The 27979-nt window shown below is 36.0% G+C and overlaps 1 protein-coding gene across 6 annotated transcripts in view; it reads right to left on the bottom strand.

Annotated features, from left to right (window-relative positions):
- Window positions 1–27979, bottom strand: part of LOC122721112 — a 119142-nt gene that overhangs the window by 30443 nt on the left and 60720 nt on the right. For 3 of the 6 annotated variants that reach the window (XM_043948412.1, XM_043948409.1, XM_043948411.1), the window contains 8 exons: window positions 21868–22678; window positions 21476–21634; window positions 21021–21383; window positions 20419–20529; window positions 3000–17303; window positions 1564–1668; window positions 1151–1456; window positions 649–783 (listed from right to left, as the gene is read on the bottom strand). In XM_043948412.1, the coding sequence (XP_043804347.1) occupies window positions 649–783; window positions 1151–1456; window positions 1564–1668; window positions 3000–17303; window positions 20419–20529; window positions 21021–21383; window positions 21476–21634; window positions 21868–22678 (16294 nt within the window). The remainder of the gene's footprint in view (window positions 1–648; window positions 784–1150; window positions 1457–1563; window positions 1669–2999; window positions 17304–20418; window positions 20530–21020; window positions 21384–21475; window positions 21635–21867; window positions 22679–27979) is intronic. The other 3 variants (XM_043948410.1, XM_043948414.1, XM_043948413.1) reach the window with 3 other exon arrangements.

Here is a 27979-nt window from a genome sequence, read left to right as displayed (position 1 = left end):
ATCATTCCTTCATATACATATTGTACACATATCCTTGTTATTCTTCAAAATCTTTTACATTGGCAAAAAATTGAACTATCTTCTATATTTCATTCCTCCCATCTTTAGAATCCGATTAGCAATTGACTAGAAATTTTATCAAAGTTTATCTATCTTTAAATTCAAGAATAAACGATGATACTACATTTATTTCTATAGATATAAATAAATATTATGTATACAACAAACATATTTGGTAAAATATCTTCTCTTAACTTTAATTTTCTTTTGTATTTTCCGATTTTTAGTTTCGTGACGCTACATTTGTTTCTATTAATATAAATATTTCTGTACTATAATTCTGTTTCTTTGGTGTATTCGATATTTCCCGATTTTCCATGTCGTATATATTTTATGAAACTGGGGCGCGAAATATTTGAATTCAAAATCGACGACGCTATATCTGTCTCTAGACAAATATAAACGAAATATTACACATGTAATAAGCATTTCTTTTCGACTTTAGTTTCATTTCGTTTTTTCTCTTTTTAATATTCCGTGTATTTCTCTATATTTTCTGTATTAATCATCGCGTGTGCTTCACGAGACTGTTGCGCGAAGACCAGCAGAGTTTGCGAAAGCTCCCGAGCATTGGAAAACGTTGGATACCTGCTGCCTTTGCTGCAGACGCGACATCACCTCCAACAACGCATTCTTCAGGACTTTTGCCAATGTGCTGATCTCTGGCAAAGATTCAAGCTCCGACACCCGCTGCGCGTGACTGCTCAACTCATCCTGTAAAGCCTGTGTCCACGCAGGGACACACACAGACAGACACGTTTACATACGTGATTTCACACAATTCGTGGTTTCGTTTAAAAATAAATCGTGCAAGCCGCCATTCTAAAACGGTGGATTACGCCAACAGATTCGTGTTGCAAAAATCGGTCATGCAAAAGAAAAATCATGACCGATTTTAAATTTTTATTTAAAATTTTGAAAATGAAGAGAAGATCTAGATCTTTTTTAACCAAAGATTCATTAGAATTTATATCTTTTTTTAGAAATTTTTTAGAAAGATTTTAATTTCTCTCTATATACATATAAATATAATTTCATTTATATATTACTATATATATATATATATATATATATTATATTGTAAGCGTACCTTGTTCGTAGCGATCGGTGGTTCCTGTTTCATACTAGCCACGATATCTTTCAACCAACTATCTGTTTCATCCAAGAATTTTTTGTACGCGTGAATGTCGTGGCCGCGTTGCTCTTGTTGTCCACGTGCACCCTCAAGGGTGGCGCGCCCTTGTTTCGCTTGTGTCAACAGGGTTGTAATTTTAGTCTGAATTTCTTCTAGATTGGACAGAAGCTTTTGAGCCTCTAAATCGGCTGGTATTTTATGCAATTCCTCTTCCAAGTGATGCGTCTCTTCATCATAACTTTGAAGCTCCGTTATTAAATTCTGCAAATTATTTTGATAATTCAATTCATTGAATTTTTAAATAAATCGTGTTTAAAAATAAAAATATAAGAAAATATTTAAATATCGTTTATGGCGTGTAATCTTACCGTGAGTGCAGAGAGCATAGTGTCTATGTTATCTCGTGGTAAGTAAGTTCCTTTTAAGTTCGAAAGACTCAATTGTAAAACCATTAGGCGTTCCTGTATGATGTCCTGTAACATAGGAACGAATTAATAAACGGTAAAACATTTTTCTCTTCGTAATGGGGAAGAGAATATGAATCGTGCAATTCAGAGCTTTAATATCAATCTGTTAATTAATGAATTAATGGAATTCGTAAAATGGGATAGGCAAAAAACACAAATATATCAAGATGCTATAGTTTTTTAGTTTCTTTTTCTATTATTTTTTTTTTAATTAAGTAAATTCGAGCATTTATAAAATATATTTATCCATGCAAATTTGGAATTATAAAAAATTAAAATTGGAAATGTACAAGGTTTATGGTACTAGTAAATCTGAGATTTTATAATTCAAAATGAATCACAATAATAGAGTAACTTTTTATAGTCTTTTTTTTCAAATATCCTTGAATATAATATAATAAAAAAAAACAATATTATTTTAAATCTTTTTGAATCATAAAATCTTGAGCATTTTATTTGTACCACAAATTATAGTTTATCCTGTGCAACTCTACAGAGTACTTCAAAAGATGTGTCTATTTTAGTACTACATAGTATCGATCTTTTAAAGTGAAAGAACATTAAAATGTTCCCTCTTATGTGTAGATTGTAAGAGAGAAAGCTGTAAAAAAAGAAAAAAAAATATATTTAAAAGATATAGCATGTTAGAATAAAATCTTAAAAGAGATATTGATTATCGAATACATAACGTAGTGTTGTTGCAAACTGCTTCCTTGAATAAGAATAAAATTTGTTCAATATGAAAAGAATCATTCTCATTTTTCAATAATTTTTCAAGACCAATTAATCGCGAAACTTTTTTTAAAATTCTCATTGAACCGCAACGCAAGCCGAAAATCAAGTAACGTTACGCTCGTGCATTAATAAAAAAAAAAAATCAGCATGCAAATCAAGGAAGGAAGAATCGTAATTAGAGAGAAGCAATAGCAATGTAGCAGCGCTAATATTGTAATTAACTATCAACAGCGGCTAGTAACGTAAAAAATGTATAGAATAGAAAAAAGTAATACGTTCGATTGTATAATACAGAGGTCGAGATAAGTGAAAAATGATCGATTAGAGAAAAAAAAGAGAGAGAGAGAAGAAAAACGTTAAAAAATTGTTTTAAAAAGTAGAATAAAACAACAATGAACGAGGGCATGAGAAAACAGTATATAACACTGTGTACCAAGCACACGCGCGCACACTCACACACGCGACCTCGCGAGCGTGTACGTACACATACACGCGAGCCCGCACAACACAACAATAACAACAATAACAACAACAAAAAAGACAGTGAACTCTTTGAAGCTCGATTGGGTAAAGATCGAGCGCAGCTTGTTTCGTGATCGCACCTTGATCCCTCGTATCCTCTTTTCAGCCTCATCCTCAGCTACCCCCATCTCTCTCTCCGTCTCCACGATTGGAGTGTGCCGCTGCATCGATCCTCTTTCAATACCTAAATTTTCCTTAGGATCTGGACCATGGTCAGGGATATTTGGTATTGGGAATAATTCGCACGATGGATCGGAACAGGTGGATTCTAGTCGTTCAACCGCAGTAAAAAACTCGTGATCTAATTTAGAGGGTTGTTCACCGAGAGGGGACACTTCGACAGTGGACAATGATTGTAATTTGATCTCCTCAGAATTTTCTGATGTCGTAGGAACAGATTCGAGCGACAATTCGTCGAATTTGGAAATAGACTGGTCATCCTCGAGGTGGACGGAGGATAATTCAGAAACTACTTCGTCTGAGGGAAGGGTTAGATCTAACGTTGGATTCTCGATCTTTTCCTGGACCAACTCCGTGGTCTGATCCGTTCTTTGCTCGTTCTCGCTCGACAAGTAAGTACTGTAATCGCTCCAGCTACCTATACCACCTGGAAGATCGGCTATCAAACGCTCGGTATGAGGTCCACCCAAGAAAAAAGAATTCATGGGACCACCATTTCCACCGCGATTATTCAAATTACCATCATTCTGATCCCCATTAAAATCGTCTGGATCGTTAGAATCGCGTTTAATATCGCTCGAAGTATTTTCTTTTGGATAATTAGCCAAGTTTTCGAATAGATAGCGTTCAGCCTCGTGATAAGGATGTTTGTCCGGCCAGAAACCGCTATCAAGGGAGAGGAACTTGGACCTACTGAGTTCTGACAGGGTCTTTAAGATTAGAGGAGTCTGGACAGGTTTCTTTTTCTCGGGACTTAGAACTAGAATTTCATCGGCTATGTAAAATTGTACTTTTGGTTTTGCTGGTTCGATTACGATATCGACCGTCTCTATTTCTGGTTCACTCGATATACATTTCTCGAATTCTTCCTCGGTTTCTAATTGGGATTCGATCGAGTCTATTATTATGGGTGATTCGATCTCATCTAATAGCTTTTCAATCGGTATAAATTGTTCTGGGACTTTATCGATTTCTTGGATTATATTTTCTTTCACAATTTCTGGATATATCTCTTCGATTGTTTCTATTTTTTTAATTGTCTCTTTTTCAATCTCGTCAGTTTCTTTTTTCAATATACCATTTATCGTTACTTCAGTTGATTCAATGATTTCTGTTGGTTTTTCCACTTCAAGTGGAATGATTGTATCTTCTATAACTTCAGAAGTCTTGTCTACTGTTATTTCTTCGGTAGTTAATGATTTTATGTCATGAATTTCTTTATCATCATTATTAGATTTATCTTCATATCCTTTGTCTTTTGTTGTTTTAGATTTTTCTTCTTTCGTAACTTTCTTTTTTATAGGAGAAGTCGATGGTGTTTCTTCAATTTTCTGTAGATTAAATTCAATTTCTTCTTGAGTTTTCGAAAGTATCTTTTCTTCTTCAAAAACAATTTCCTGCTCTGTTGTGTTCTTAATTTCTTTTTCATCTTTTTTAATTTCATCAATTGTTAATATATCATTAACTTCTATTTTCTGTTCAGGTATCGTTACGTTCAATGTCTTTTCTTCAATTTGAAGGATTTCCTTTGAAGTATCTGGAGTTGGAGTAGAAGAACCTGTGTTTAATATTTCAATATTTTTTTCAATCTTTGATGATAGTAGATCTTCATCCACAGATTTTATTTCCGTTTCTGCTTCTTCGTGCTTACTTTTTTTTGCTTGTTTATTCTTGCGTTTAGATTTTTTAGATGACGAATCTTCCTGTTTTTTGTCTTCATCTATCACTGGTTTAATTATTTCTCCTTTTTCTTCAATGTCTTTTATTTTATTTATAATTTCTTCTTTTTCTTCAATTGGTTTCGACAGCTCTATTATTTCCTTAATAGGTTGTATTTCCTCTTTGGATATAGATAAAGATTCTGGAACAAGTTTCATTTCATCAGAAATTTCATTTTCTTTTAGTTTTGGCAACTCTGTTTTCTCTTTAATAGAATGTATTTCTTCAGATATTGGTATAGAGATAATTTCTGGTTTGATTTCATCAGAAAATATTTCTTTTTCTTCAGTTGGTTTTGGCAATTCTTCTATCTCCTTAATTGGTTTTATTTCCTCTTTGGATATTGATATAGGCAAAGTTTCGGGAACAAGCCTTATTTCATCAGAAATTATTTCTTGTTCTTCAATTGACTTTGATAATTCTATTTTCTCTTTAATTACTTTTATTTCTTCTTTAGGTATTGGTATAGGCATAGTTTCTGGTACAAGCTTTATCTCATCAGAAATCACTTCAGAAAAAATTAATTTTTCAATTTCTTTAGATATTTCATTAGTGTCTTTTTTCTCCTTGGTTTCATTAGTTAAAATAATTTCTGTAGATATTTCTTCTGCCTTTAATTCATCTAACGTTTTGGATGTCATATTTATTTCTTCTTTCTGCTCTTGCGAAATCGCTTCTGATTTTTCGTTTTTCAATTTTTCTTGGCTAGTTGCTCTTGTAGCTGATTTTTCTTTTTTCTTTTGTTTCCGTTTTTCTTTTTTCGAAACTTTAGATTTATCTTCTGTTTCTATTGCTTGTTCAATTTTTGTTTCCTCTTTCTCTTCTATTGTTTCTGTTTTACTATCTGAAATTTCTTTAGCGATTGTTTGTGGTAATTCTGTTGATTCTTTTACAGAATTTTCCTTTTCTTTCAGCTTTTCAGATGTTATCGCAATTGTTTCTATTTCATTCTCTACAGTAACATCCTGTTTAATGTGATCAGTATCGTCTCTTTCCTGCTTAATTACTTCTTCTTCTTTTATTATTTGACTCGATATTTTTTCTTTAGCATCAAATTCAAATAATTTCTTTTCGTCAATTGATATTTTAGTGATTTGTTCTGATACAGTTTCTACTTTCGTTTCCTTAGATTTTCCTTTACGCTTTTTTGGAGATTTTTCAAATTTTATTTCCTGAACAATTTCAGGCTTACTTTCAATTTCACACTTTATAGATGTTTGTATTTCTTTTTGAACTTCCTTGTCTTCTTCAATTTCTAATTCTTTTTCTGATATTTTTTCTTTGATCTCTGGTTTAACTATTTTATTCTTTTCAATTGATGTTTCAGTAATTTGTTCTAGTGCAATTTCTGCTGCAATTTCTTTAATTTCTTTAATTTCTTTAATTTTAGAGACTTCCTCTTCCTTAGATTTTTCCTTATTTTTTTCTGAAAGTTCTGATCTTTCAGATTTTGTTTCTTGAACAATCTCAGACTTATATTCATCTTCAGATTTCATAATTGTTTTTAGTTCTTCCTCAATTTCTTTAATTTCTTTAATTTCCTCAATGTCTGATTCCTTTTTTAATATTTCTTTGATTTCAGGTTTAGATACTTCCTTTTCTTTAATTGCTGTTTCTGTAATAATTGCTTTTTTCTTTTCCTTTGATTTTCCTTTACGTTTTCCAGAAGAAGCTGGTTTTTCATATATTGTTTCTTGAACAAACTCAGTAATTGCTTTTATATCTTGAATATCTTTTGCTTCTGATTGTTCTTTCAATATTTCTTTTTGTATTTCAGATTCTAATACTTTATTTTCTTCAATAACTGTTTCAGTGATTTGTTTTGGTGCTATTTCTGCTTTTCTTTCTTTGGATTTCTTTTTACGTTTTTCTGATTGCATTAGTTTGTCAGATTTTGTTTCTTGAAGAAGTTCATTTTCAGTTTCAAATATCGTATTTTCGTTTGATTTTTCTTGAATTTCTTCAGATTCAATTTCAAATATTATATTTTCTTTTGCTTCTTCTTGATCTTTAATTTCTGATTCTTTCATAATTTCTTCTTTTAATTTTAGTTCTAACTTTAGTTCTGTTGTCTGAGCATTATCTATTTGTTTATCTTGTTCCTTATCTTTAAATTCGTGTTTCGGTTGATCCTTATCTTTAAATTCGTGTTTCGGTTGTTCCTTATCAGATTTTCCTTTTTTCGATTTTTTATTCTTCTTACCACCGGATTGTTCTTTTGTTTCTACTTTCGATTTTTCTGCAATCTTATTTTGTGTATTTACTTCCATTATTTTATCTGCCTCTGGAACTTCAAACTCAATAGTCTGCAATTCTTCTTTTTCTTTCTTTATTTCTATCTTTTCTTCAAGCTTTTTCTCAACTTTTTCAACAACAATTTCTTCTTTATTTTTTTCTTTTTCAGCTTCTTTTATTTTCGATTTGCCTTTACCTTTCTTTTTTGATTGGATGGTTTTTTCTATATCTTGCTCAATTGATTCTTCTATCGTTTCTTCCTCTATTTTCTTTTCCTCGATTTCATTCGTCTTTGTCTTACTTTTCTCTTTTTCTTGTTCCTCTTTCGTTATACTTTGATTACGATCCGCACTGTTTGACTTTGCCTTACGTTTATCTTTCTTAGATTTTTCTTCTTTTCCTTTTTTTGCCTCCTTTTTCTTTTGCTCTTCCATTTTCTCTGCATTTTCCTCTTTCTGTTCTACTGCTAAAATTTCTTCAGGAATTATAGGTTTATCACTCGACTGCTTTGCATCATCTCGTCTGGCACTTCTGGATCGTGATCTGGATCGTCTAGATCGCAATTCTTTTCGATTTAAAAATTCTATGAAACCTTGTTCGTCTACTTGAACTACTTCTTCAATGGGTACAGGTTCTGGAGCTTGTTCTACATGGATTTGTACTTGAGGATACGAATTTTGCTCGATAGTTTGCTCTTTTTTCACTGTAGGTAATGAAATTTTTGGTGGTTCAACATATTTTCCAACTATAGTAGCCCACGAATCTTTCGTTTTCTGCGGAGATTCAATATCCTGAATAGAAGTTTTAAAATCAATTTCTTCTTCTAATGCTTCTTTCTCGATTTCTTCTACCCATGAAGTTGATTCCATTTTAAAGACACCTTTTTCAATAACTAATTCATCAAACTTTTTATCCATTATTACCTCTTCGTCAGATTTAATCGTTTCTTCTTTGACATTTTCAATTTCTGTGATTATTAGTGCTTCTTCCTGTGCAATTTCTTTTTTCTCAATGTTTTGATTAATAGGAGTCGGTTTAGTAATTATTATATCTTCTTGATTAAATTGTGGAGAAGTCCTTTTGTTGGAAGCAGCCACTTGAGCATAAGATTTGTTCGAGTCTTTTGTAATCAATTCTTGTGATTCTTCAATAATTATCTCTTTTTCTCCTTCATTTTCAGTATTGATAGAAGAGGCTTTTATCTCAGTAACATTCTTCTCTTGTTTTACATCTTTTTTCTTTTGGTGTTTCACCCATTTTTGATGTGCTGGTGGACTCTGCGGTTCTTCAGGTATAATTTCTTCCACTTTTTCTATTTTTTCTAATTTTGGAGTTTCAGGTATTGATTCTTCAGATGTTACTTTCGAAATATCTGTAGAATTATTAGTTGTTTCCATATTTCCTTTCATGCTAACAATTGATGCCCATGATTTGGTACACACCGATGGCTGAATTTCTTCTTGTGATACTTCTTTTATTTCTATTTGACTCTCTTCCTTTTTAAACTCTTCTGGAGAAATTTCACTCACAATTTCTTGAGACATTGATGTTGGGATGTCGTTTGTTTTCTTAGATTTTCCTTCACGTCTCTTCTTTGAATCTGGAGAACTATTTTCCTGTTTATCTTGTTTCTTTGGTTCTTTATCTGGGGTAGCTTTAATATCAGCTTTCTCCTTGAATTGTTTCTGTTTTCCAGATTTTGTTTTTGTTTCTTCTTTTTTAGATTTCTCTATAGGTTTAGTTTTCTCTTCTTTTGTTGAAGATTGAATTTCATCTAAATCTATTATCTCTATTGTTTTACCATTGACTAATTTTTCGGTTTCTGTTATTTCAGTTATAATATCAATGTCTTTTTCTAAGGAACACGATTTCAGTTCTTCTGTGATAATTTTTTCTTCTTTCGATGCTTCTTTAACTTCTTCTTTTTTCTTAGATTCTTTAGAAGTCTTCTTCTTTTCAGAAATAGACTTCTCAACAACTTTCTTGTCTATATTTTCTTGTTCAGTTACAATTGGATTCTCTAGAACTGGAATTTCTTCTTTCTTTTCGTTTTGTTTCCTCTGTTTCTTTTTGCTTTTTTCTGATTTCGTTTCTTTTCCTACTTTTTCTACTTTTGGAGATATTATCACAGGTTTTCCTTCTTCTTCCATTTTTGATTGTGATGTGGTTAATAGTTCTTCCATAGTAATATTTTTTTCCATTTTCTTCTCTTCTTTTTGATCAATAATTTCATCTGTTGAAATTTCCTTTATCGCAGTAATAAGTTCTTCCATCGTTCTTGTTAATTCTGAAGTTTCGATATCTTTTTCAATATCAATATCTTTTTTCTCAATTATTTCAGATTCTTTGGGTAATAATGAAATCTCCTCAATTTCTTTTTTCTTAATTTCTGCAGTAAATTGTTCCATAATCTGTGATAATTCTGCTGTTTCAGTAGTATCTTTCTCCTCAAGTATTTCAAGTTCTTTGATCGATAGTGGAGCCTCTTTAATTTCCTCTTTTTTAATCTCTGTAAGTTGTTCTATAATTTGTGTCATTTCTGTTTCAACAGTATCTTTTTTCTCAATTTCATGTTCTTTAATTGATGAAATCTCCTTTTTCTTATTCTTCGATTTATCACCTTTTGATTGCTTTTCTTTCTTTGATTTTTCCGTTTTTGATTTTTTCTCGGATACTTGCTCTTTTTTCTCAGCTTCAGATTCTTTCTTTCTTTCTTCTACAATTGTTATAATTTTATTTTGCTCTTCTTCTTTCTTTATCATATTAAGTTCTTTAGTCACGTCTTCAATAAGAGCTGCTGTTTGATCCAAAATTCTATCTGTAGATTTAATTTCTGTAGTAACTTCTTCGATAACTTTCATAGTATCTTTCTCAATATTAATCTTTTTATCTTCTTCTAATTTTACTGCTGGCTTTTCTTCTTCATAAATTTCGATAATTTCCTTTTTAATTTCAATATCTATTGATTTAGACTCCTCTTCAGGAGAGAGTATGACTTCTTCATTTTTGAGTTCTAATTCTTCTAATTTTATTGGTGATTTTACTTCAACATCTGTCAGTTTAGATTCTTCTACAGAAGTGGATATGATCTCTTCTAATTCTTCTAATTTTATTGGTGATTTTACTTCAATATCTGTCAATTTATCTGTCAATTCTTCTACAGATGTAGACATGACCTCTTCTAATTCTTTTAATTCTATTGGTAATTTTTCTTCTTCATAAATTTGAATAATTTCCTTGTTAATTTCAGCATTTGTTGATTCAGATTCTTCTACAGGAATAAATGTGATCTCTTTTTCTTGAATCAGCTTAGATTTCACCCATTCAGATTCTAATTTATAAAACGTACTAATAGGATATTTAAGGGTTTCTCCAATAAGTGCATACTTTCGATATTCTGCTTCAGATTCCTCTGTATCTTCTGTTTTCTTTTCTATTTCTTTAGATTTTTCCTCAATTGATTCCTGAAGTACATGCTTTCTGTATTCTGTTTCAGATTCCTTTGTATCTTCCGTTTTCTTTTCTGTTTCTTTAGATTTTTCCTTAATTATTTCCTGAGATGCATGTTTTGCGTATTCAGTCTCAGATTGTTCTGCACTTTCCATTTTCTTTTCTTCTTCTTTAGGTTTTTTCATGATTGATTCCTGAACAATTCTTTCAATACTATCTGATCTTGGTAACACAGGAGCAGGTACATTTTCTTCTAATATTTTTACTATCTTGAAATGCCTATAGAAATCAATTTCTGCCTTAATATAAGGACGATAATTGAACCAATAAGGTTTGACTAAATCTGTGAAATAATATGGGTTTATATCTTTTATTTTTGACTTAGAATCTTTAATTTCGACAGGAACTTCTTTTTCTATTTTCTTAGAATCTTTAATCTTAACAGGAACTTCTATTGATTTCTCAGATTCTATGATCTTTTCTTCAAGAATTGTTTTATCTTCAACGCTTTCCATTTTAGATTTAGAATCTTCATCTACAATTGTTTCTTGTTTCTCCATTACCTTTTCTCCAACTTTAATTTCTTCTTGGGGTTTAGAATAATCAATTTTAACAGGAACTTCTTTGAATGATTTTTCAGATTCTACAACCTTTTCTTCAAACAGAGCTGTTTTATCTTTAACTTCTTTCGTTATGGATTTAATTTCAATAGGAATTTCTATTTTTTCTTCAAGATCATCTTTTTCTTCAATTATAATTGTTTCATTATTTATTTTTTCAATTATGAATTTAGAATCTTTAATATTAATAGGAACTTCTTTAATTTTTTCTTCATCCTGAGTTGGCTTATTTTCAATTTCTTCCGATTTAGAATTAATATCTTCAAGCTTAACAGAAATATCTTCTCGTTTTTCAGTATCTATTAGCTTTTCTTCAAGTAGATCTGTATTTTCAATGCCTTTCATTTTAGACTTAGAATCTTCAATTTCAATTCTTTCTTGTTTTTCAGAATCTACTTTATCTTCAATTTTAATTTCTTCTGTTTGAAGTTTAGCATCATTAACTTTAATAGGAACTTCTATTGGCTTCTCAAATTCTGCAATTTTTTCTTCAGGCAGAGTTATTTTATTTTCAACTTCTTTCGTTATAGATTTAATTTCAACAGGAACTTCTACTCCTTTTTCAGAATCTACTACCTTTTCTTCTATAGTTGTTTTACTAACTTCTTCAGTTTTAACAGGAACTTCAATTGGTTTTTCTAAATCTCCAATCTTTTCTTCATTCAAAGTTGTTTTATTTTCAATTTCTTCCAACTTAAATTTACTATCTTCAAGTTTAACAGAAACAGCTTCTTGTTTTTCGATATCTACAATTTTTTGTTCAACTACCATAGCTTTTCTTTCAGCTTCTAACAATTCTTCCACAGCATTCTTCACATCTTCTTCCTTTCCAACAGTGAAAAGAAGCTCTTCCATAGTTTTATTCGTTTCTCGCTTCTCTTCCACACTTTTATCCTCATTCTCTACCACTAACTCACTCGAATCTTTGAATCTCTCACTTTCAGTTTCTCCAAGAATATTTACTTCCTTTTTAATCATTATTTCACCCTTTTCAGTCTTACCCTCGATTTCGCTCAATGTATCTTGCGAAATCTTCGTATCAACACCCTGTCCCTCCTTTAAATCATCGACCTCTCGTTCTTCCTTCGCGTTTTCTACAGACAAAGGAGTCCCAGAATGATCTTTCCTCCTATCCTGAACGCTACCGAACAAAATCGGTTGATCGTCTTCGATGAGATTGATATAATTCGCGTAATCGAAATTCGACTCGTCCACTAACGTATCTAAAAACTCTTTCGAGGGGATACCAACAGCTGATTCATCCGATACCCTAGCATATCTGGTTGTTAGGCTAGCCTCTACTGTTTCAGGACGTAGGGTGATTAATTCAGTGGGTTTGGAGCCTACGATCTTAGGTAAGGGAATGCTTTCTAAGATCTCTACGGATTTCACGGATTTCACGTTCGGAGGCTTCACTTCGACAGATCCCGGTATGCTGGTCGTGGTCGTCACCGTGGTTACCGTTTTTTCGATGATTAATGCTTTGCCCGATGACGTCGAAGATGATTCTTCGACTGGCGAACCAGTATCTGTGACGTTTGAAATCTCTTCTGTCAATGAAAGAGATGGAATTTCTTCTGTACTTGATTTTTCAATCAGGTCTTGCGAAAGAGATTTTGACTCATTAGATTCAATAATTTGATCTTTTTCAGGCTCAATTATTGGACTTATTTCAGGTTGCAATGTCGTTATTTCTTTCTCTTCAAAAATAGATTTTTCGGGAGCAACATCAGGTATTTCGATGGATTCTTCGATTGGTTTTGCGTCACTGAGAGGTTTTTCTGTAATTGTCTTTTGTTTTGCTTGTGGAGATTCAATATTATCTTTGTCTTTATTCTCTTGTTTCTTTTTCTTCTTTTTATCGGATTTTGGTGTACTTGGTTGACTCTTTGGTGTACTTGGTTTAGGCTCTTGAACTATAGAAAGTGGAGCTATTTTTTCGATAGGATGTTTCTCCTTTGATTTACTTGACTTTTTACTCTTCGATGGTGTACTTGGCATTTCACTCTTTTGCTCTGGTTGTTGGTCTTCTGTTTTTGAAATTTCAGGAGGAAGTGTTTCCTTTTTCTCTTTCGTATCACTGACTTCAATTTTTTCAGTTTCTTTTGCTATTTCTACAGTTTTTATAAATGTTTCCATGCTTCCTTCAACAATAATCTTTTCAGGTATTTTTTCAATAGCAGACTGTATCTCAATTTTGTCTGTTAGGATTATATCTTTTTCTTTCTTTTCTTCAACCTGAACTGCACTAATTTCCTCTTTAACTTCGATAACAACTTCTTCTTTTGTTTCTTTTATAGATTTTTCTTTCGTATTATCGATTTTATCGCTCATTTCTTCTAATTTTATCGTTTCCTCTTGCATTTCTTTTTTATCTGTCTTTTCTTTTTGTTCTACAGATTTTAAACTTTCTTCTTTCTTTCCTCTTTTTGGTGATTTAGATTTCTTATGTTTTTTCATCTCTGATAGTTCTGTATTTGATACAACTGATTCAAGTTTCAAATGTTCTTTTTTCGATTCTTCTATAATAATTTTTTCATCAATTTTTTCTTCAATAACTTGTTTGTCAGCGACTATCGTCTCTTCTTTTTTGATAATCTCAGTTGCAGGTTTCTGATTAATATCTGCTTCCTTTTTAGATTTCTTTCCACCTTTCGTTTTTGTCTGTTTCTCTGCTTCACCTGCCTTTTTCGTTTCTTTCTTTGGTGTAGAAATTTCCTTCGAATCTTTATTATCAACTTCTTTTTCTTCAATTTTTTTATCAGATTCTATCGCACTAATCAATGGATTTATTACAGCTTTCTGTTCTTCTTTCTCTTTTGCTACTTCTGGTTTTATATCTTTCTTTTTGCGATCTTTACTTTCAGCTTTCTTTTCTTTCTCTTTTCCAGTTACCTTTTTCTCTTTTTCATCTTTTGGTGGTTTCACATCAACCTCTACTTTAATCTCTTCCTTTTCTTCCAATTTAATATCTATCATCTCTGATTTTTCTACAGATTTTTTCTGTTTCGATTGATCTGTTTTCTTTTCTTCTTTTTGTTGGTTCTGTTTCTTAGGTGTCTGGTCTTTTGAGACCTCATTCTCGGTTCCTTGTTTCTGTTTTTTATTCTTTTTCGATTTATCCTGTTCTTTAGGTTTCGCAGATTCCTTCTCTTTCGATTCAATTTTTGTTTCAGATATTTTTTCTGATTTCATAAGTTTTACAGATTTCGTATCCTCTTGTTTCTGTGATTGATCTAAATTTCCAATATTTTCAACTAGTTTAATGTCTTTTTCTTTTTGAATTTCTGCTTTATCTTCAATAAATATCGCTTTTTTCATTTCAGATTCATTTTCAATTTTCGTAGATTTCACACTATCTTTATTAGATTTATCTTTTACCGTACCAGTCTGTTCTTTACCTTTTTGCTTTTTCTTCGATAGATTAGCAGAGTCTTTCTGCGCTTTCTCTTCCTTCGTCTCAACTTTCCTCAATTCGCTACCTGAATCAATTTTAATTTCAGATCTTTTTTCCGACTCGCTCTTTCGACTTTCAACTTTCTCCTTAAAAATCTTAGCTTCATCCTTTGCATTTCTTTTCTCAATATTTTTCTCTTCTTTACTTTCTTTCGTATCATTCTTCGATTTCATTTGTTCTTTCGCGTTAGTCTGATTCATTGCAATTTCTGATTCGTCTCTAACCTTCTCCATCTTCGATTTATTTTGTTTCTTTTTCTCACCAGGCTTCACGCCTTTCTTTTCATTATCTTCTTTAGATTTTTCTGTTTGAACAGTTTGAATCGTATCCTTAATCTTAGTCTGTTCCCTCGATTTATCCCTCTTTTTCTGTTTATCCATATCCTCAATTTCTTTCAGAGCCTTGTCTATCTCATCGTCCATCGACTTCTCCGGTTTCTTCTTCTTTCCCTTTCGTTTCTTTTCCTGAGATCTGCTCCTCTGTTGAACATCATGCTTCTCCTCCTGAACCTCTTGCTTTTCATCTTGTTTTTGTACTTCCATCTTTTTCGTCTTTTCGACATCTACTCTCTTTTCCGGTCGAACATCTTCCACTTTTTCCTTTTTAATCTCAACCTCGTTACTCTTCACATTTATTTTAGAAGTATCTTCCACAACAATTTCATCTTTTGTTTCGAATACCTGTTTCTGTTGCTCCACATTAATCTTAATTTTCTCCTTTTGAAGTTTCTCTTTCGAGTATTCGGGCCCTCTTCTAGCTCTCTTTTCCGGTATCTTCGTCTTCGGCGCCTCCTGATGAGTCTTCCTCGTCTCTCTTTTCTTCGTAACGTCCCAATTGCTTTCCTGTTTACTTACCGACGATTCTCGAGTTTGACTCGCCTCCTGAGGAGGACTCGTCTCGTGTACGGAGGACGTTGTCGAATTCACAGGTGAATACGAACGCTCTTTCACCTGTTTCGAGGCTAATGTCGTCGATGGAACGCTCGTTGGTGGAGAATAACTACTGACGGCCGATGACGGTTTAGGAGCGAGACCCTGTGATAAGATCTGAGCGTAGGAGAATGTTTTGCTCTCGGTGATTATTTTTGTCTTCACCGGTGTGCTTTCCGATGGTGTTGCGGGGGAAACAGGTTGCACAGGTTGTTCCACTGGTTGCTCTACTAATTGTTCCACTGATTGTTGCATCGATTGCTGCACAGGCTGTTGTTCCACAGGCTGTTGTACAGGCTGTTCTTGTTCCACAGATTTCTCTTCAACGATCTGTATTGGTTGGACAATAGGTTGTACGACAGGTTGAATATCCACAGCTTGAGGAATCTGACAAGATAAACATTTCTCTTCCACATTTTGCATAATAATTGGAGCGCTCTTTGGATTACTTTTGTATTTAGATTGATGCGGTTGTCTCTGTTTCTGCAACAGATTCTGCTGATAAATCTCTGGCTCAGGGATGTAACTAGGTTGTGCCACGTACTGTTCAGACGGGAATGCTATCTGACTCTCGGTGTAATGAGGAAGAGTCATCTGCTGAGGGGATGCAGCCGGCATGTAGACGTAAGAACTTACTGGATAAGCTACCTGAGATCCAATGAATCCAACCAATTCTGGAATCGCTGGTCGAAGAGGTGGTTGAATATAGTTGTACACTTCTTGTACTTGTTGCGGTGCTCCCGCAATATTCTTGTAATTCTTCTCATTCAATAAAACGTACTCCTCCATGCTCTCATCAGCCCAACTGGTTTGAGCCTCTGCCGATTCCTCGGGTTTCACGGAAGAAGATACGATTTCAGCCACGTCTTCATCCATTACCTCAACAGACTGGTAACTCTCTACTGCTTCTATCTCTTCGTTTGCCTCTTCCTCAACAGCTTCCTGAACTTCCGTCTGTTCCTCCACTTCGAGTCTCGGCACATTGAACTCCAACTTCTCATTCTGAACCGTTTCCACAGACAACTCTTCGACCACAGTCTCGCTGACTTCTCTACCAATCATATTAACGTCCTTGCCAGCCTCCACCGAAGGACTGCGAGAACTTTGTCTATTTCCACGAAGGATATCCGCGTAGGACGTAGATCCAGGCACCCAAATGGGACTAGCCGATCTTCCTCTCCTCTCAACCTTAGGCGCCAACGTATTCTTAAGTACCAACGATTCCTTTTTCTGTTCCATCGATGTACAAATCTCCATCTCGTTTTCATTCTCCGCGGACGAATTTCTCTCCCTAGATTCCCTCACAGCCTCATCGCTGTCATTTCTAACCGAACCAGCCCTCCTCGACTGACTCCTCGTCCTAGAATCCATCGAATCCACCTTGGAAACGTGTCTTCTGCTTTCGATTCTCATCTCGGATTCCTTCTGTTCGCTCTGCTCCTCGATTCTCGCCCGTTCCTCGTTGCCTCTGCTTTCTATTCTCGCGGTGCTAGGCGGAGTTTCATCGCGAACCGGTTCAACGACGGGTTTCTGGATATCCACGGATCTTGAGAATTGAGCAGTCGGTCTAAGCACTTGAATCGAGAGAGGTGTAGGGGCAGCCTCGTTGTTTCTAAAGGGGCTAGAGCCCCTGGAATTGGGGCTCGTGCGACCAGCGGCGATGTCCGCGTACGAGACCTGATTGACGAACCTTGTCTCGTTGCTTTGTACATAGTACGGGTCCACGGTGTATATTTCATCCAGCAATGTCTTGACGCGTTGCCTCCAATCGTCCATCCTTTGCTGCAGGCTCTGCTTTATCCGCCACGGAGGAACCAGCCAAGGCACAACAATGGAATTATACATATGTCAATTTTTTTCTGCGAGTTTTTCTTTTTCTTTTGTGATGTCTTATCTTATATTTTGTTTATGGCGGGGTGAGAATAATAAAAAGATTGTTAACTCGGGCGGAAGTAATGACGGAGGGATCGGGGGCTGGTTGTTATCAGATAATGTGGTCAGGGGTGTTAAAACGGATTGTTATGGAATTTTAAAGATATCTTTTCTTTTTCTTCGGGTAATTTTAGTATATGCACGTATGCTAGATTAACGTTATGATCAGCGATGGTTTGGCTCGCGAAGAAATACACGATATTTTTATTTTTTTTTTTTTTTTTTGCAACAAAGAGGGCTTTTTATTCTCTCTTTTTTGAAATAATAACATATTTTCGATCGTTTTTCTTTTTCTATTCTTTTTCGTTTTTCTTTTATAAGAATGCAAGTCTGCTCTCTATGCCTGGACGAACAATAACGTTTAGGAAAAAGTTTTGCTCGATATAATATAATATAGACGATATACATATATATATGTATATATATATATATATTGTACATATATTTTTATAATATATATATATATATAATATAAAGTTCGCTAAAAAAGATCCTGAGGTATTAAAAATCGGTATCCACTCCTCGAACGAGGACGAACGACGATGTTTCACAGCTGACAGATTCTCTGAAAGAAAATCTTCCGCCATTTTTTTCTTCGACGTTCCCTTCGCTCGAGATGGAACTCGCGGAACTGCACCGGGTAAGAAAAGAAACGAACGCGAGGATACGACGCTAATGATTGCCACAATGTGACAAGACAAGTATCGCGAAGCTCTCGACGATCTGGATCGCCTATCTAGACTGGTCATGGATCCAATGGCTCTGGATCAGGCCTGCCACGTTGCGCGAGGATCTTCGACCTCTCTGTACGCGCCTGGATTTTGCTCTGCAACGACTTGATCTTCTCACGACAAATCTATCACGATGGAACGAAGGAACAACAACACGCCGAGCGATCGAGCGAGATGGAACGAGATTCGTGGACGAAATTTCGATCGAGAGAGACAGAGATCCGAGAAACCAAAGCGAAGAATGAAAAATAAGGAGAGAAATAAGGAAACGATTAAACGATGATCGAAAAGAAACAGAAAAGGTAAAGGTGAAACGTGTGTGGAATGGATTTATATATATATATATATTTTTTTTTTAAAGGAGAGGCGGGAAAGGATACAGCAAAGAAAATATCGTAAATCAAATAGCCGATGCGATGGATTAAAAAAGTTAATACAAAGAAAAAAAAGAAAAAGGTAAGATACAATATGAAGTTAAATGAGAAAGAAAAAAAAATATTCAAAGAATATGAGAGAGATTATTGAGAAATCATTAATACGACTAATTTTTTTGGAGCGTTGACTTGTGCTCGCTGCGTTCTCACAAGTCTCGACACACGTCTTGGAGGTCACTTGATTTTCTTGCGTGTCTTCCGTTTCCGTATTCGTTCTCGATCGAACGAGCAAAGGTATATCTCATTGCGAACAACAACAATACGAAAATTCAACCGAGCTATTTTCTGTGAAGACAGAAACTCGATCGGAAAAGCCTAAAGTGAATTAAGTGTTTGGTACAATTAGGTGTTTGCATATCGTACGATGCGACTTTTACATATCTCTGTGCGACTACTATTACGATTATTCGTTGTCTCTTCGTTTTAACTCTGTATAAATAAATAAATAAATAAATAATTGTATAGAGTGCCATAAAAGTGCAATTCCAATATACGGAATCGCATTGTCCTTGTAAACACGTAGATAGACAAATGTGAAATACGACGAAAAGAAAAGAAGAGAAAATAAAAAAAAGATAGAAACACGTGACGTTACACAAAGAAAAACAAGCAAAATCAAGTAAACTCCATCACGAAAAAAACATATATGTGTATGTGTGTAAATGTGTATCGTTAAGATTTTTGTGACGTATATAAGGATATTATATGAGAAATAAAGAGACAGAGACGCAGAGACGTGCGTGAACAGTGAACGTATGACCGATTGATCTCTCGGTTGTGAAGAGAACAGGTGTGATAAGTTTTAGTCAAGAGCATGATACCAACCAATACCGCGTAACATGATGTACCACCACGATGATCAGCATGCTTGCGCGATCACGATCGTTCGATCGTTTTCACGAAAGAACGATCGATTTCGATATTAACTTTGCAACGAGCGTAAAATAATTCTTTTTTTCTTTTTTTATACGTGAATTCGAAATTCTTTTGGAATTTTGGAAACAGCTTTGTACAATGTAAATTGTTATATAATTCCTTTGGAATGTAGATGGAAAGAGAGGAGAGTGAAGAGATGTTGGAAAGTTAATAAAAGAAAGATGTTAAGCCGTTAAGCGTTGGTGAGTAATTATGAAAAGCTTTGGTCAAGGTGAGGAAAAATAATTATAAAGATACATATGCATGAAATGAAAATTAAAATAAGGAATTGAGAAGGAATCTAGATTATGATTTCAACGGAAACACCTTGATTTAAATAAATAATAATAACAATAATAAAAAGATACGTCGACCTCTGTCTCCCATTAGAAATTATCCTAGAAATGGATCATCAAAATGTTTCCAGATTCTGATTGATATGTTTTATAAATTTTTATTGACTACTTTTAAATCTCTTAAATTTTAAAAGATACGCGAGAAATATCTTTTAAAAGGGATAGTCAATAAAAATTTCGTTTCATCCTGAATTTATTATAAGGATTAATGCGGCTCGATCGACGGTTAATTGTTAGTCACTTGAGAGATTACGGAGAGCAGGCATGGTGTCTCGAGAGCAGATGCCAGAGAGAAATTCGACTTTATTGTTCGGAAAACTACCCCCGACCACGAACGTGTACAAATTTAAGAAGAAAGAAAAAAAAAACNAAAAAAAAAAAAAAAAAATAAAAAATAAAAAAGAAGAAACATGTAAGGGAGAATCGCGTTTTATAATCCTGGTGGTGGCCTTCAGTTGGTATCGAGCAAATGCAAAAAATCAACTTGCTGCTTTAGCGCACTTGTGCAGGTGATAAAAAGATGGGATCAAGGCAAACCTACCTGTTGCTCCTGCAACGCCTTCTCCTTGTCGGTGGACAGGTATGTCGGACTCAGCACTGTCCTCAATTGTTGCTCTACCTGCATAATCTGTTGCCTCAATTGTTGTATCTCCTAGAACGACAAACAGATGTCAGCCGCATTCTTTTCGAAATCGTAAAAAATTACTGATCTTATTTCTTCGAGTAAAACAAATTGTACGTAATTATTTTCTCGAAAAAAGTATTATTTTTTTCGATGGTGAATAGGCGAAGCAAGATGATAGATTGCTCAGATAAATTTATATTGCACGTGCAATTTTTCTATAAGTGCAACGTATGAACGCACTTGGATTATAAAAGATGTAATTCTTTTGAATACATTTTTGCATTTTTAAAGCAAAACATAGTATTCTTTTTTTCACAGTTGTAATTTTTTCACAACTGTAATTTTTATACAAGTGTAACTTGCATTTTTTCTTTTTCATTACAAGTGATCACTTGCGAAGTGAAAGTGTTGCTTAGATGTTTTTCACTTCGTTTCATCGACTTATTCACCATTTTAATATCTTAGATCAGTAATCACGTTTCAAAAGAACGCAGCTCCAGTCAGGAGCGAACCCTGACCTGTTGATATTGATCGATCTGAGCTAAACAACCCTCCAACGCTGTGGTCTGTTCCTTCACGTTGGCGTGAAGATTGTCTAACTCGGCCAGTAGCTCGTCAACCGTTTCGCCGATTCGGCTATCGCCACCGATCCCCGACCGGAAGTGAACCTGAAGCTTCTCCATCGATATACCGATTTTCGTTTTCTGTATCGCGATATCGCTCAGCATTTTCTCCCGTATGCTGTGCTGATCCCGTAACGGTTTCTTTTTGTTCTGCGGCGATTCGAGACTCTGTTTCGCTTTCTCGATCCACGTTTTCACTTCTTTCATCTTTCGCTCGCATTGCTCCCATTCCTCGCTAGTTTCTTGCAGCAGCGCGTTCTGAAACGAGTAATTCGAACCAATGTTCATCTTACGCACGTTTTTCCCTTCCCTATATAGAGTTTGTAAAAACAAGAGAGAGAGAAACCAACCCTCTCCAACAGTTGACCCTCGACTTGAACCTTAGCTTCTTCAGCTTCGAGCAGTTTCTCGGGCAAGTCGCCCACGCTGCAAACCTGACCGATACTCTCGAGCTCCTTACCCATGTCACTGAGATTCTTGTTGATCTGTTTGCAGCTTTTCACGGCTGTCTGCAAAGCGGCGCGGAACATATTCAAGGATTAATAAAATTCGCGATAATAGGGAGGAGAATACGAATCGAATTTCTCTATTTTTCGAACGAAACGCAGAGGAATATGAGTTTTTCCGAGCAATAGAAGATCGATAAATCACGAAACCAATTCTCCAAAAAACCCACATTCTTCCGTCTCCCATAAGAATTCTAGAGAAGCACAACTCGTCGGTCCATTTCCTCCTCACGTACCGAATATTCGTGCAGCCTCTGCCTAGCCTGCACGAGGGTGCTGAGCTTCAACGGCTCAACCAAGAATTGTCTCTTCTCCTCGGTCCACGTCCTCACTGCCTCGTATAACGACAAGAATCTCTGCCAAGCGTCAATGGTATCCGCCACCACTTGTTTCCTCTCGTCCAACCAATTCTTCACTTGGTTCAATTGTTCGGTCACGTTGTGAACGGTGCTGTCGATCAATTGTTTCTCCGTGTCGTCCCTCGTGTTCTCCGCAATTGTACGGCCATTTCTCGTTAATCGTTCGAGCTTGTCGCTGATCGTGCCCAACTCCTCTTGCACCTGCCTCAATTGATCCTTGAGAGGTACAGGCTCGATCGATCTGTCCTGAACCTTCAACTCGGCCTGCCTGATCCACGCTTGAACCTCGTCCAGATCGGTCAGATAATCCGATCTGACGGTTCTCGCGCGCTTCTGCTCCCTCTGTTTCTCTTCCATGGCCTGCGCTGTCGCCTCGGCGCAAAGTTCGAGGGCGGTCAGGTGTTGGGCAAGATCGCTGGGGACCAGCTGCTGGCTAGCTTGGTACCGCGCCTTAGTGCTTCCTGAGAACTTTTTCCCGCTCTCGAGGAGCTGCTCGACAGCCCAACGCAGCTCGTCAAGCTCCTCCTCGGTCGCGTCCTGATCCGGCCCGAATATGTACAAATGAGAGACGCGTTCGCGCGCCTCGTTCAGATGCTTCCTCAGCTGATCGATCTCACGCTCGGTGCCTTCGAACGCCTCCAAGTCCTCGTCCGCCTTCTTGGATTTCGTCTGCAGGGTGTCGATGAGCCTGCAAACCGATTTCCTCTGATTCGCTATCTCTCGCGCGTGAAAATATTTTTCTGTCGATCTCCGATTTCTTCGAAGTCGAGAGCCTATAAGGTCGCACCGCGATTATGAAATGATAATTGGGACGAAGTTGTGCTAAACTCGGAGAGATCAAAGTTTAGAACAAGGAAACACTCCTGTTCTGTTTACCTTTTATTAAAACTTCTAAAATCGTATCTCACGAACGATGTCAAATTATATTTATCATACTTTAAATTAAACTCGAGAAGAGACTGGATAGATGTTCGATGTTGAACAATTTTAAAAACTCTGGCTGGTCAAAGAAGCTTGGAACAGCAACAACTTACGCGCGGTCTCGAATTGACGGACACGTTTACGGCACGACCGGAAGTTTTACGTGTTCACAGAACCGACAGGATACCAACGTGACCGTCGGCGAGCCCGTGGTCGCTACCTTACTAACGGAAAAACGATTTGCCCGTTAGCGGCGTGGTTGTGCACGGAGGCCAGGCGTAAAAATAGAATTTAGCATATTTCCTTTGGCCTACGGGTCTCCAATAATGCGTGCCAACGTGGCGACCATCGCGGCGCCCCGTTGGATTTGTAGGGCATAGGTTGACGAAGGAGCACGAGGTGAAAGAAGAAAAAGCCGAGGATACGGCGGATCGATCGAACACGAGCAATTGTACGTGGTACGGAGGTAAGACGAAATTAGAATCGGAAATGCGTGTCGCTGGTTCAGCTGTAGCTAGCTGGCTTCATTCCAGCCAGAGCGGAGGACGCTTTGGCTAAAAGTAGACGAACTATATGTGCGCGGTTGTGTTGAGGAGCCGGTTGGTTACTTGTCCGAATTGGAATTGTTCTTTTGTTAATGAACAATGTTTCTTTTTCTTTCGAGTAATTCGTATTCGCCAATTTTCGCTGTCTGTTCTCATTATTTTAGGATAATCGGGGTGGATGATGAAGAAATGTTTTGGGAATTTGAAGTCGGTCAGAATTTGGAATTATTTTTTTTTTTTTTTTTATTAATATTTTTCTTTTCAGTGATATTGATATGCCAATCTTTGTATTTTAATCGTAATTGAGGGGTGGATGACGAAAATACGAAGATTTGTAAGAAGTCTGTTGATTAGTTGTCGGAATTGGGATTATTCTTTCGTCGATGAATATTTTTTATCCATTTTCTATATCTATATCTTTGTTTCTTATAATAATAGTTGGATTCATAACTATTACAGTCTTTTTAAATAATTGGCTGACTTGCATATTGTCGAAGATACATCGACATAAATATATCATATATCAAATAAATTCGAAGAATTGATGCTTTTAATCTAATATTCAGGAATTCGTAAATGAATTATGATAACATTGAATCTCATTACGTTAAAATGTATTCAAGTGTGTGTCGATGCCAAGTATTTTCACAAAAGATGACAACATCGTCGTAGTGTATCATGAGGAATGTCGCAATCAGTCATCGCTCTGTTAGGATTCGTCTTTGAACACGAACCATCGTGTTTTCAAGGTGTTTTATATCGAACAACATGACGTCGATATTAAACTCGCGATTTTGATTATTCATAAACCATCTATTGATCATCTACAAAATATTTCGATCAAATTTAACAATAGATGAACGAAAAAAAAAAATAGAAAAAATACTGAAAATCATCTTAATTATTATATTATATATATATATATATATTATATAATATATTATTATATATTAATCCTTATGATAACTATCCAGAAATTGAAATTTTTTTAAAACGATGAATTTGCTAATACTGTTTCATGTTTAATGTTGAATGATAAATAATTTTTTGTTCAACGTCATTTGTAAATAAAAATTGAAAAGAATCTAACGTGTATCGTCCATTGGAAGTGGAATTTCGATATATGTGGAAGGCTGACGATGTCAATGTCAAGTTTCGTACCGCGTTTCTTTTCGCGATGACATCATCGCAGCTAATAATGAACGAAGTTTAACACAAGGTGCAATCACCACTCGACGGTTGTGGTATTTTCGAGACGAAACGAGAAATTTGCGAAACACGTTACGCTCTATATCGCGCTGACTAACACGAAATTAAATAAAGAAGAGATCGCTCGATTAGTCACGATTTTCACGAAATTCTTCTATTCACTTTCGATATATTCTCGAAAACATGGGAACGCAATCTATTGAAATTAATTTAATCAGATACGTTCGATTAATTCGTCTAAACATTCTTATAATCCGTTTAAATTCGTTTGATCGATTCAATCTTTCGAGTTACACTTCCTTCGAATTCCAATCAGTATCGAATTTCGATTTTGAAATATTTTTAACGCGATTGTCATTGCCCCCGAGATATCGCGATCGACAACGAATTCCGGAAGCGTATCCACGTGATGTAATCCTTATGCGGGGATGTGACTCGAGCCAACGTGCTTCGGCAACATCACAGAGTAACATCGTATTCGTCGAGATTATTTTCGTAACACCAATAGAATGATCCACTTTTTAGATATCTATCCACCAAGTACACTCAAGATATACCAGTAATAACCTACTATGCGTTCCACTATTCTATTAAAATATTCCATCACTTCGAGCAAAACTTCCTTTTCTTTATCCATCTAAATTTATCTACTCTTTTGAAACGGAATAAAACAACAACCTCGATGTTCGAAGAAACGCTCGATGAAAAAAAAAGGAAAGATTTATCAATATAATATAAGATTCAACGTTAATAAATCGTACCAATCGAGTAATAAAATCGTCGATCGTGATCGAATCGATTCCTCGACAAAATCTCGTTCTTCCCTGCCTGGTTCGAGGGTGATCGTTCTTCTTTTGATCGCGTGAGATATATGAAAAATTCGCCGTGAATATATTATCGGATAACAGTATGGCGCGGCACGATCAAGCTAAACAGCAGCGTTCGCGGTTCGAAACGTTATTAGAAGGGCGTAATAGCGTTAGCTTTGAATTTTCGTCTTGGCGAGGCGCCGCGACGCATGCGGCTTAGCATGAAACGCTCGCCAAGACGGATAGGAACGAAAATCGACGACAGCCGAAAAGCGGCGTACGCCGGTTCCTAAGAATAATGTAGCTTATCCGCTTCTTTTTCCTCTTCCTCTTCGTCTTCATTTTCGTCTTCGTCCTCGTGTTCGTGTTCGTCCTAATTTTCGTCTTCGTCGTGGTCTTTGTCTTTCTCTTCATCATTGGAAAAGAAGAACACACTCCCCCGAGTCGAGTGTGACCGAGTCGAGTTCATTGGCTCGAAGATTTTTGTCATCGTGTTTGTTTCTAACTCTCTTTTGGCAGCCGGCGATTCGACGATATTACAATGTGAATCGAGGGATTGCGTGCGATGTTGCAATACGTTGTATAATAAAGATTTCCATCCATTTTCGCGTACCATGTATTTGAATTTTTCGAAGCAAGTATCAGAGATCGAGCGAATTAATATAATCGTTGGAATTCGTGTGAAAATTAGAATCATTATTGTGTACTGAAATTGGATATAAACTTTGTTGCTGTTTTTCGCTTCATTCGGGTCAGAGCGATTTTTGAGATTCGTGACACGGTTGAATAATGCTTCAGAATCTATCAAACCAGGGTTTATTGTATCCGTATTGTAGACCGTGAGAGTTAAGTTGTAAAATTTATGTTCCCGTTCGAGCACAACTTCGCCATTGAGATGAATCAAATGGATGAATAATTACATAAAACGAATAAAATACGAAATAACGCGAAGCGAATGATGAGATTACGAAGAAATGATCAATCCTATCTACGATAAATATAATAAATAAATCGATAACAAAATTATTTCTAAAATCTAGACGTGAATCATTACTGCAAAAACTCGATTTCTAGCTTCGAGAACGTAAGTAAACAACAACGAAGATAATCAAACCGCGTATCTGTCACATTTACGTTCGTGATAGAGATTTCACTTCTATTTCAAAAGTCGCCATATAAAATTCAACAATCCATCGATTTTCCAGAGAGAGAGAGAGAGAGAGAGAGAGAGAGAGAGAGAGAGAGAGAGAGAGAGAGAAGAAAAACCAAAAAAAGAAAAAAAAAAGAAGAAGAAATTGAACAGTCACTACTATTCTCACACGACAACACCCGGATTCAAGAATATTTCTTTGCTACACTGCAACGAGGCTAACGAGAGACACGTGCTGCACCGAAACACGTTTCCGCCTCGGTATCGATTGCTGATAGAGAGAGGCCACAAGGGGTGACACGGTCATAATATTTAAGCCAATAACCGTGTACAATCCCGCTAACCCAATAAACCTTATAACACTCGTGAAATTTTTCATCGTTACGTACTGTCAATCGACATTCCGTGCCCGTTGACCATCAGGTGCCGGCACTGCGTCCACGCACTTTCCGGCCCGGCGTTTCCACGACTCTTGCAACCGCTCGGCAACCGCTTCAACGTGCTCGATAACGACTCGTTCGCGATGTTAATCCTCGATATCTAGAGAAATCAATAAAAGAGGAAAAGAAATTCGCGAAAAGCAACCTCACTACCGCAATATCACTTCGAAACGAAGCACTGCACGATTCAATTATATTTATAACTCACTGAAACCCACACTCTTGACCTATGTATGTTCACTCCAATCACTTATTCCACGAATTTGACCCGATCTCGTTCGCAACGTCGTTATTTAATTACCCGAGCACGGATCTCGAATTTAATTCGACGTTATAAACGTCGTGAATCGAGCTTTCTCAAGAAAAAAAAGAAAAAAAAAAAAAAAAGAAAAAAAAAAAGAAAAAGAAAAATCACGATTTATTTTCACCAAGCAAATCGCTGTAACACCGCTGTTACACCGTCAATGTCACGTTAACGACTCGGCGACTCGATGTAGCCAGCCAACGACGATTGTTTAATAAGCTGAAAACGACACGCGAATCCAGCATCGGCAACTTAGCGACGTGAAACTCCCGTCATACTTTTATTTCGTGTGTGCGTCGCCGCGTACGAATGATGACTGGCCGTGCAAACCCAACTCCGCGGATATTACGCCATGAAATTGCGAAGCGGGCCAACGTGCGGCGGTCGCTTCACTTTTCCTTCCTCAAATCTATATTTAGTGGTGAATTCGATCGACCAACCAAGGAGGGGTGATAAGTTCGGGGTTGGTGGCAACCCCTTTTTCCCGAAACGAGACCCTGCTATCTTCCCCCGCTGTGGCGTGCAACCGTGTTTTTCCTCCACGTTCGAGAAACAGTGTAATAGAGTCGCTCACGTGAGGATCACACGAATCGATGGAAATGCGGAGAGGA

The sequence above is a fragment of the Apis laboriosa genome, unplaced genomic scaffold (assembly GCF_014066325.1).
Source record: "Apis laboriosa isolate Shangri-la unplaced genomic scaffold, ASM1406632v1 scaffold14409_cov159, whole genome shotgun sequence".
Taxonomy (NCBI): Eukaryota; Metazoa; Arthropoda; class Insecta; order Hymenoptera; family Apidae; genus Apis; species Apis laboriosa.
Note: the sequence above shows the minus strand (reverse complement) of the source record. Positions and strands in the feature narration are given on the sequence as shown.